Genomic DNA, 10,866 nt, shown 5'->3' on the forward strand with positions numbered 1-10,866 from the left:
ATGATGAAATGATTAGTCGCAGCTTATGTGATGAAATGTGGTTTTCCTGTGCCGGGCGCCACAAAGAAGCCCATGATTCCAGAACCTTCTCATGAAACCACGTCTCATGATGAAGCGCTTTCTGAACCTTGTCGTGGATTTTTTGTCCTATAAGAAAGTCGGCGAATGACCAAGAAAGGTCTCGGGACCCAAAAGTCTCCCAGATACAGAGTGCCCCCCCCACCGCGCCGCCCGGTGTGAGCTTCGCACGCTCTTACTTTTCCGCTGAGAACCAGAGATCTTCTCCAGCACGGACGCCGGCTCAGATAACACGCATAGCTTCACACAGAAGCATCTTTCACCACACATGTTTCTGCAGGGGGCGGTGTCCAGCTCCCTCACCTGCCTGCAGCTGCATAAGAGGGCCGAGCGAGTGGCGGCGCTGCTGCTGGAGAGAGCAGGCCTGCAGGAAGGAGACCATGTGGCTCTGGTCTATCCTCCAGGTAGGAGCACAGCCACTGATGGCCCATGGAGGAGGGAGGAGATGGCCGCTGGATAACAGTGTGTGTGTTTGTGTGTGTGTGTGTGTGTGTGTGTGTGTGTGTGTGTGTGTGTGTGTGCCCTGCAGGTATAGACCTGATCGCGGCCTTCTACGGCTGCCTGTACGCCGGCTGTGTTCCCATCACGGTTCGACCACCTCATCCTCAGAATATCTCCACCACCCTGCCCACCGTCAAGATGATCGTGGAGGTCAGTGGGAACGTCTCCGCCTCGATCTCCCTGCTAGATGGAGTTGTGTGTTCGATGCTCTAAAGCTGTGGTCCCCAGCCTTTTTCACCGCAGACCGGTCAACGCTTTGACAACTTTACCGCGGACCGGAGGGGTACGCGTAGATTGTTTATATTGCAGATATGATAATAAACGTGAATCCACTGTGTACTCGTACGCAACTTTATTAGCAGCTTCCTGGTAAGATTGCACCAACAGCATAACATGAGTGTATTGAAGGCTTCTTTGCCCCATTAGAAAGCCGGTCCCGGCATATTATGCAGAACCGGCTGGTTCGCTGGGAGTCCCCTGTCGCCATAAATCCATATTTCAAGTAGAACTCCTGGTTTTGTCTGTTAAAAGCTGTCTTTGTCTTGGAAGTTGTAGGCTCTTCTTCTTTCTCTTCACTGGGGGCCTTTTTCCCTTTGAAAAGAAATTTTTCAAAGACGTTTGTTTTTTACTCACTTTTCTAGCTCGCGGTTCAATTTTTGGCGCTCAAGTGACCGAGATGTGACCGAGACAACCGGGTCATTTTTCAAAAAGAAAAGATTATTCAAAATAATAAGATCGTTCAGAAATGATAGAAATAATTCACGCTATCTTGGGCGGCCTTGTACCAACTGATCTACGGCTCAGGGGTTCGGAACCACTGCTTTAAAGAAATGACATTTTTTACAAACAGACTTAGAGCTACAGAAGTCCATGTGAAGCTCAGGTGCATCCCTTCCCTTGGAAGCACAGACTACAACCATGAGGTCAGGGGGAAACACCGGTCAGCCGATGTGTGCACAGGTAGATGTTTCTGGTCCTCTGGTCCTCCCCTCTCCAGACCCGACTGTGGAATGAAGGGAAGTTAAAAATGAAAGATCTCCACAGATGAGAGGAAAGTAGGCCCGGTCTTGGACTGCATTCCTGTGAGGTCTTTCAGGTGCAGCTCCGCTGGACAGCACTGAGCTGGTTCACCTCTTCACCAAGCACTACCCCACTAATCGCACTCAGCCCCCTCACAGGAAAAAAAAAAACAAAGAAATGTATGTATATATGTATACGGTTTTGAGATGGCTATTTGGTAGAGTGGTCACTTCTGACAACCGACTACTGGTACTTTGGATCTTCTGTGACTGAATTGCACTTTTCGTCAGTCGCTTTGGATAAAAGCGTCTGCCAAAAGACTGTAATTTTCTGTAAGACTGTAAAAGACTGTACGGCCAAACACAGATATTTATCTTTAATGCACAACGGCCATGAAGGTCATAGACATAGAAGACCACTCAGGCGCCAGCTTGGGAGAACCTTTGGATGTTAAAGGACATGATGTTGACAGCTGGGTGGGAGTGAAGGTGGACTAACTCTTCACTTTTGCTCCAGAAGGTTTCTCTTCCAGCCCGATCTGCTGCAGCGTCAGGCCTCTGACCTTGTTGTGACCTCTGGTCTCCAGGTCAGCCACTCGTCCTGCGTCATGACCACGGCCGTCATCTGCAAGCTGCTGCGCTCCAAGGAGGCCATGGCGACGGTGGATATCAGGAACTGGCCGCCTGTCCTGGACACCGGTAGGACAGTACGGGTCTCGCTGACCCCTGACCCCTGACCCCTTGACCCCAACGTCTGCGGGTTAGATGACTGTTAGTGATGTTTGCAGGATGGAGTTCTAACGTCGCAGATGTTCGTAGTCGACGTGACCGATCACTTCTTTTGCCCTGAGACGGCCGAGCTGGAATGCAAGATAATGTGATCTGGTGTCCCTGGTTCTCCACATTCATCTCCACAGTCTTTCTAGATCTTGACTGGACCCATCAGGGTCTGGACTCCATCCTGGTTCCGATGCTGGTCCCTGACTGCTGGGGGGTTCAGCTCAGGGTCAATGTTTGTGATACTGAAATAGCTCAACAGACTGATGTGTGTGTGTTTGTGTGTGTGTGTTTGTGTGTGTGTGTGTGTGTGTGTGTGAGAGCAGATGACCTGCCAAAGAAGAAGCCTCCAGCTCTATACAAGCCCACCAACCCCGATGGCTTGGCCTATCTGGACTTCAGCGTGTCCACGACCGGCATGCTGGCAGGAGTCCAGGTCAGCTCAGCACTAATCCCCACACACACACACGCACGCACACACACACACACACACACGCGTGTGCACACACAAACACAGCCCTGCTGCCCCAACCAAACCAACAGACGCCCTGTTTCTTTGCCATCTACTGTGACATTCAGACACAAACAAGTGCAATTCTTTAAGCTCCTTTGTGAAGTAAACGCGCGCACACACACACACACACACACACACACACACACACACACACACACACACACAATTTAAATGTCATTGTTGATCTTTTCTTTGCTGAGTTTTTTTTTTCTCAGAATTTTAAAACAACAGAAAAAAATCTGCTTTTGGTGCAAAAATGTTGTAAATTTGACAGTCTATCCTTATATCTTGTGCTTTATGTGTGCGTGTGTGTGTGTGCGTGTGTGTGTGTGTGTGTGTGTGTGTGTATGCGTGCGTGTGCATGTGCGTGCGTGTGTGTGTGTGTGTGTGTGTTTGTGTGTGTCCAGATGTCTCACAATGCAGTCGGAGCATTCTGCCGCTCGGTGAAGCTGCAGTGTGAGCTGTACCCGTCCAGGGAGGTGGCCATCTGCCTGGATCCCTACTGCGGCCTGGGCTTCGTCCTCTGGTGCCTCTGCAGGTCCGTGCCGATCGGCGGGCCGAGGAGCGTGAACACACACACTCACATCCCCAGCAAAATCTGCTTTGTACATTTGACGGCTCATCCTGATCTATTGTTCCGCGTATGCGTGTGTGTGTGTGTGTGTGTGTCTGCAGTGTGTATTCTGGTCACCAGTCCATCCTGATCCCTCCGGTGGAGCTGGAGTCCAACCCGGCGCTGTGGCTGTTCGCTGTCAGCCAGCTGAGGGTGCGAGACACCTTCTGCTCCTACAGCGTGATGGAGCTCTGCACCAAAGGACTGGGCCTGCAAACCGAGGCGCTGAAGGTCAGAACTGTAACCTCGCCGCGCTGAGGTCGGGACCGGGTGGCGGGTAGAGACGTGATGACGGCATCAAGACCTTGGCTCTCAACACGAGCTCGGAGATGTTTGACTCAGCTTGTTATGAGACCAGAAAGACATTTTGTCCCTTCAGTCATTTGTCCCTCCTGGAGGAAGATCCCCGAGACTCAGGCACACAACCCCAGCCCCCCCATAGTACTGCAGTACTGGTACCTCGGAGTACTGTGCAGGTACCCGTGGTGTCCCGATGTCGGAGGTTCGAGCTTCATCACCGTGGAGGGCTCAGCCGCTACAGGGGGGAGGAGGGGGAGGAAAGGGCGGGAGAGGCGCTGCGGTTGCTGTGGTGGAGGTTGTGGTTGAGGGTGCTCCTCGTCCCCCCAGGCTCGAGGTCTGGACCTGTCCCGGGTCCGGGCCTGCGTGGTGGTCGCAGAGGAGAGGCCTCGCATGTCGCTCACGCACTCCTTCTCCAAGCTCTTCAAGGACCTGGGGCTCCACCCTCGCTCCGTCAGCACGGCCTTCGGCTGCAGGGTCAACCTGGCCATCTGTCTGCAGGTGAGAGCTCCGGCCACGGAGGCTCGTCGGCTCCGCCCCCGAGGCGGCGCCGCCGGGTGACACGTCTCCATCCTTCTGCAGGGCACCTCGGGACCCGACCCCACCACCGTCTACGTGGACATGAGGGCGCTGCGCCACGACCGGTACGCCGCCACGCCGCCCGCGCTGCTCCCGGCCCAGGGGGGGGGCTTCCCGGCCGGTACTGAGATCTTCGCCTCTGTTTTCCAGGGTTCGCTTGGTGGAGAAGGGATCTCCTCACAGCCTGCCGCTGATGGAGTCGGGAAAGGTGAGGGCCGGCCGGCCACAGCTCAACAACCACCGCGGTAGTCATGATAGAAAACAATCATCACGATCTTAAGCAAAATAACAATAACAACAGTCGAAATAGTTCTATTTTAGCAAGAAACCGTCACCTGGCTGGAATTAGTGACCTTCTTCTTCTTCTGATGATGATGATGATCACGTTCAGAAGACACATATATATATATATATATATATACGTTTCTATAATCGGATCCCTGTGTGACGCCTCGTGGACAGGAGGTCCAGTGAGCTCCACACAGAACGTTTAGGATCTTCAGGTCTTCATCGTCGTGGACAAATGACAGCGGCTTATTTTGGGAGGGCGGCCTGATCAGCACGTTCGCTGGAGGTGTTTCCATAGAAACTGGTTCTGAAATGCCCACGAGGAGGCTGCTTCTGCCCAGGACGTCGTGACCCCCGCCTGTGGACGGGCGCCCGAACACCTCTCCGAGGAGCACGTCTCCATATGGATCACCGGGCTGAGCCCGCTGATCCAAAGAGCTTCCAGAGAAGACGAAGAGCGGCCGGCCTCGGGGTCGTCGACCTTAACGAACCAGAACCGAGGACGAGCAAGACAGCTGCCGGGTTCCAGCGGCCTCCTGGGTTCTCTCTGAGCACGCATGTTCTCCTGCCTGCGTTCTCTTTCTCTGAATTTGTGGTGGAACAAGAACACCGTTATGGGCTACAGAGGAAACACCCTGTGCCGTGAGCAGCTGAGAGGTTTGGAGGTGCACCAGCTCCAAAAGTCGCTTCCTGCGAGGAGGATCTCAGTAGATCTTTTCTTAGACTCTGATGAAGCTCTGCCCTCCCAGGAGGACATCATCGATAAGCTGCTTTATTTAAAGCCCCTGTGAGTCACCCTGTGGGAGGAGAGAACATGTTCTCCTGGAAGCGCTCCATCAACACTGAACCCTGCCTGCAGGAGACCCTCAACACATCCATCCATCCGTCCGTCCGTCCGTCTGTCCGTCCATCCATCCATCCATCCATCCATCCATCTATCTATCTATCTATCTATCTATCTGTCTGTCTGTCTGTCTGTCTGTCTGTCTGTCTGTCTGTCTATCTGTCTGTCTGTCTGTCTGTCTGTCTGTCTGTCTGTCCGTCCGTCCGTCCATCCATCCATCCATCCATCCATCCATCCATCCATCCATCCATCCATCCATCCATCCATCCATCCATCCATCTATCTATCTATCTATCTATCTATCTATCTATCTATCTATCTATCTATCTATCTATCCATCCATCCATCCATCCATCCATCCATCCATCCATCCATCCATCCATCCATCCATCCATCCATCCATCCATCTATCTATCTATCTATCTATCTATCTATCTATCTATCTATCTATCTATCTATCTATCTATCTATCTATCTATCCATCCATCCATCCATCCATCCATCCATCCATCCATCCATCCGTTTCACTCTGTCTCTGCACTCAAACAACAAAAACACTCTGAGAAGGTCAAAGTACAAACATAAGTTATGGACACACAGATACCTGAAGAGGAAAGGCTGCCAATCATTCTTGCGATCATTATTATTCATTAGAATCACAATAAAAATAATAATGATAATGTTATATAATGTCAAGACTTAAATGATAATAAATTGAGTAGGATGGATGTGCACATACACATATGTACAGTGATCGTACTGTGTATGTATCCTCGTGGGGAAATTCCTTCTCTTCATTGAACCCCTCAGGGATGAACCCTGAGCTGATGGCTGCTGTGCACCAGCGCCAGGGGAGCAGTCAGGGGTTCAGCGTGTTGCTCAACAACACTCAGACACTCCAGGAGGATCCAACCGGGGATGTTCGGTTCCAAAGACGAGCGCTCGAACCCCTGAGCAGCGCGGCCCCTTGTGTACAGTGGAGATGCATGATGGTGTATATGTACATCTGCACAGTATAGATGGAAACCACCTATCATGTATATGTTTGCATAGGTGTATACATCTATTTATCATGTATATACACGGTATAAGTGTATGCATCCATAATGTATATGTATAAGAGAGGCGTGTACATTTAAATATGGTGTATATGTATCGTATAGGTGTATACATCAATAGCTTACAGTATAGATTTATGATGTGAAGGAGTGGCTTCCCGTTCGCCGTCCAATCAGCATCTCTGTGGGCTGTTTGTTCTCTTTCTGGAGCATCTCAGAGGCGGTAACCGTTGGCAACAGATCTGTCCTTTCTGATGTGTCTCCTTCAGATCTTGCCTGGCGTTCGCATCATCATCGCCAACCCCGAAACCAAAGGGCCGCTGGGAGACTCACACCTGGGAGAGGTCACCTGTCTTTCCTCATGCTTTCTGCTTCTGCTGTCATGTCTCATGTGTCCACCTCCTCCAGGGTTCTCTGTCACACACACCTCTGTCCACCTTAGAAGGTGGACGGTGTCCGTCACACACACCTCTGTCCAGGTTAGGAGGTGATGGTGTCCATCAGAGACCCCTGGAGGTGTGTGTGCTGGTGTGACGGGACGCCCGTCCGTGCCTCCACAGATCTGGGTGCACAGCGCCCACAACGGCAGCGGCTACTACAGCGGCTACGGTGAGGAGGTCCTGCAGTCGGACCACTTCAACTCCAGGCTGAGTTTTGGAGACACCCAGACGGTGTGGGCCCGCACGGGCTACCTGGGCTTCCTGCGGCGCACCGAGCTCACCGACGCCAACGGAGGTCAGTGCCCCCCCGCCCCTCCCCGCCCCCTCCCCACCCCCCGACCTGACGCCATCCTATCGCCCGCAGAGAGACACGACGCCCTCTTCGTGGTGGGGGCCCTGGAGGAGGCCATGGAGCTGCGGGGGATGAGGTACCATCCCATCGACATCGAGACCTCCGTCATTCGAGCGCACAAGAGCATCATGGAGTGGTAGGTTAGAGGTCCGCCTCTTCCTCTGGGGGCCTCGTTTCTATCCACGCGTAACGGTGACCTCCGGCGAGGCTTTGGAGGCGGAGGGCACCGCCTCGGCCTGAGGTACGTCAGGGCGAGGCATCACGGAGGCTTCTTGAGGGCCGCGTCGCGTGACACACACACACACACACACACACACACACACACACACCCCGCCGATCGGCAGACGTATCTGTTCCTATGTTCAGATGGGGGGGGACCTCCTGTCTCCTCTCCTCCTCAGAAGTCCTCATGAGGAGAAGCTGTACTTCCATTACTTCATTATTTCTTTCCTCCCTGAGCTTGGCGACCTCGCGCAGAGAGCGGGTGTTGCCAGCCGGCGGTGAGATGCTGTCACCGACGGCTCTGATGTCTCTGTCCCCGCAGCGCCGTCTTCCCCTGGACCAACCTGCTGGTGGTGGTGGTGGAGCTGGAGGGCTCGGAGCAGGAGGCCCTGGACCTGGTTCCTATGGTGACCAAGGCGGTGCTGGAGGAGCACTATCTGATCGTAGGCGTGGTGGTGGTGACCGACATCGGCGTCATCCCCATCAACTCGCGCGGGGAGAAACAACGCATGCACCTGCGAGATGGTTTCCTACAAGACCAGCTGGACCCCATCTATGTGGCCTACAACATGTAGCCTGTGTGTGCGAGCGTGCGTGCGTGCGTGTGTGCGTGTGTGTGTGTGTGTGGAGTGAGCATGCGTTTGTATGGCGTGCTTCTTGCTGTTGTCGTTCCTTTCTTTTCCAAATCCAGACGTACTGTATTTTTGAACATGCATATGATGTGGTCTCCACTCATCCTTTGCTTTCCACTCGTCTTGTGCTGATCAACCGATCGACCGATCGCCCCGTCGGTCCGGTGTCTGTCGCTGTAGAACGCCTTAGGGGAACACTGTGTTCGGGGTCGGCTCGCCACCCCGCGCGTCGCTGTCAGAGGTTTAGGAGGCAAAGACTGTCCGTGATGCTCCCGTGGTCGGGGAGCGAAAACCAACCTTCTACTGGGATCACCAGGGGCGTCCAGATGACTGTACAAATATATATATTGTATATAAACATAATAATCTATATGGAGAGGAACCTAAAACACAATGAGGTGTAGTAGCCCCTATATGCAGCTCTCTCTACCTGCACCCCCCCCGGTGTGTGTGTGTGTGTGTGTGTGTGTGTCTCCACTGTGTGACTGGGACACTTTATATGTAGGTTCCGTGGGAACCAATCAGACGTGGCACGAGGTCCATGGGGACCTTCGCTGCCGGAGCAGAAGGCAAGGAGGCCCTCAGAGGGCGGCGGTGTTCAGCCCGGGGTTCTTCAGCCTGGGGTTCTTCAGCCTGGCGGTCTTCAGCCCGGGCGTTTCCGCCGGTGTCCGTCTCATGCGCTCCTCATTTTACCCGCGCACGTCACCGGCCCCGGTGCCTCTCTGAGCTGGAGGTCCTGGTCCAGCAAGACCTTCGGCGAGCGCAGAAGGACCTGCCCCCCGCCCGTGGGCTGTGAAGAGGCGTCCGGATTCCATCTGCAAAAACATTGTACAAAAATCTGGCCACCCTTGAAGATTCTGCTCCTGCTGGTTCCTCGACCCTGAACCAGGTGGGAGCTGAGACCAGAGACCTCGGCCGTCAGAGGTTCTGATGTCGGTCCGCGGGACCCCGAGAACCGCCGTGTATGTCAGATGACCTCCCACCTCCCACTGGACCACGAGAAGGTCGGCGTGCACGTGTCGGACGTGTCAGAGGAGTTCACGGGGAGAGGCCCGGAGCGGAGCAATAAAACACCGGGAGGACTTTTTCTGCAGGGAACCTTCAGCTTCGGGTCCGTACGGCGGACCCTGACTTCCTCTGAGGACCTTCTCTGAACGCAGACTGGAAGCTCAGACGTACCGCCGGACTTCTCCGACTAGCGTTGTTTAGCATCGGGCTTCGCGGCTCAGTGAAGACGGAGGACCGTCCATTGGCTGAAGAACCTTCAGAAGGGATCTGATATCCAGAGATTTTAATTAAAATGATAAAGAAACAGGACTGAATTCTTGTTCAGTGAGAGGATGAGCCGATATTTCCTCAGGAGAATATTCGGGTCCCGAATCCAGGTGGAAGCCGACGTGTGATCGCCACGGAGACCAAATAACCCGTAAAAACCTGTAGGAGTCCCGGTGAAGAAGGTCTCATCTCGGCAGCTCTGGTCCGGCGCCTGGACCGACCCAGATGTTCTATCAAAGATGAATCTTTAATCCGGAGTAAAACTTGAATGATCTCCGTTCACCCCAAAGCGTGCGCGGCGTCGGGGACGCTGGCCAAGCGCACGCAACGCTAATCTAGCACATTATGCTAAGCTAGCAGGCCGCGCTCGCCGTGCCCCGGCGGGCACAGCAGACGGTTGTGTAGAAGAAGAGCTTGTTTACAGTTGGTCTCTGGGCGTCTCCTGTTTAGTTCCTCAGAAGAAGATCTAGACCAGAAGCTGCTTTGCACTCGTTCAGCTAACAGTTGGGGTTCATTTTGGTAGCAGCTTAGTGGCCATGTTTCAGTCCCCTTGTGTGTGTGTGTGTGTGTGTGTGTGTGTGTGTGTGTGTGTGTGTGTGTGTAAGATGTTGGTGGAGGAGATCCCATCAGAGAGGGTGAGACTGCATGGCGTGTGTTTGTGTGTGTGTATTGTATGTAAATAGTGTTATTTTGTACGGTACGTATGTGTGTGACTTGTTTTGTACACATGATAAAAGATGAAATGACACTTTTCTAAGAGCTGCCATTGGCTCACGTCACACTATCCAGTGCAATAAAGTGCTTTGATTGGCCGCCAGCCTCTGACTCCGCCTCCTCCGGGCTCCGGCGGTAGATTCCTGTTGGGGCTCTGGAATCACGGGTCCGGATCCTGGGTTCCCCCGCAAACAGTGAAGGGTTCCAGAAGGATGCATCTGAGGGAGCAGCGGCAGAGAAGGTCCCTCCTCCAGCCCACCTTCAAAGGCGTGTTCTTGTAGCTCCGGCCAGCAGAGGGCGCCAGCCGTCGCCACCTCGTAGTTCTTGTTCAGATCTCATGGACTTGACTGACTTGATTTTCTTCCCCTAAAGACCAAATGAGGACCTGGGGGGGGGGGGGGGGGGGGAGTAACCACAGCCTCTCGGGCGCCACAACCCCCCCGAGAGGCTGTGGTTACACCTTCCGGGAACATTTCTGGATTGAAGTTTGGGCGCCGCGGATCCGAGCCCAGACGGATCCGCTCCCTCTTGGTCGGCCAAAGGTTGTTCCTGAGGCTCCTTTGAGAAGGACGGCTTGGTTGACTTGAAGGACGGTCTTCCCTCTCCGGACCTCCTGCCGACGACCGATGCTTCCACGTTTGGCAAAGGCCCGACGGGGGGAGC

The 10,866-nt window shown here is 53.7% G+C and overlaps 1 protein-coding gene across 2 annotated transcripts in view; it reads left to right on the plus strand.

The window, feature by feature from the left end:
* Positions 1 to 10,306, plus strand: part of LOC147231555 (disco-interacting protein 2 homolog C-like) — a 40,173-nt gene extending 29,867 nt beyond the window's left edge. Inside the window, exons 26-38 of one of the 2 annotated variants that reach the window (XM_086150437.1) lie at positions 359 to 482; positions 608 to 729; positions 2,186 to 2,297; positions 2,702 to 2,811; positions 3,297 to 3,427; positions 3,565 to 3,733; positions 4,130 to 4,300; positions 4,382 to 4,443; positions 4,529 to 4,586; positions 6,838 to 6,912; positions 7,129 to 7,303; positions 7,373 to 7,496; positions 7,905 to 8,584. In XM_086150437.1, coding sequence (XP_086006563.1) covers positions 359 to 482; positions 608 to 729; positions 2,186 to 2,297; positions 2,702 to 2,811; positions 3,297 to 3,427; positions 3,565 to 3,733; positions 4,130 to 4,300; positions 4,382 to 4,443; positions 4,529 to 4,586; positions 6,838 to 6,912; positions 7,129 to 7,303; positions 7,373 to 7,496; positions 7,905 to 8,157 — 1,686 coding nt within the window. In that variant the 3' untranslated portion in view covers positions 8,158 to 8,584. Of the gene's footprint in view, positions 1 to 358; positions 483 to 607; positions 730 to 2,185; positions 2,298 to 2,701; positions 2,812 to 3,296; positions 3,428 to 3,564; positions 3,734 to 4,129; positions 4,301 to 4,381; positions 4,444 to 4,528; positions 4,587 to 6,837; positions 6,913 to 7,128; positions 7,304 to 7,372; positions 7,497 to 7,904 lie in introns of both variants that reach the window. The other variant, XM_086150436.1, reaches the window with a different exon arrangement.
* Positions 10,307 to 10,866: the final 560 nt, after the last annotated feature.

Source organism: Fistularia commersonii, chromosome 8 (genome assembly GCF_037954325.1).
Source record: "Fistularia commersonii isolate RoL2024-O1a breed Wild chromosome 8, RoL_Fcom_v1.0, whole genome shotgun sequence".
In the NCBI taxonomy this organism is placed as follows: Eukaryota; Metazoa; Chordata; class Actinopteri; order Syngnathiformes; family Fistulariidae; genus Fistularia; species Fistularia commersonii.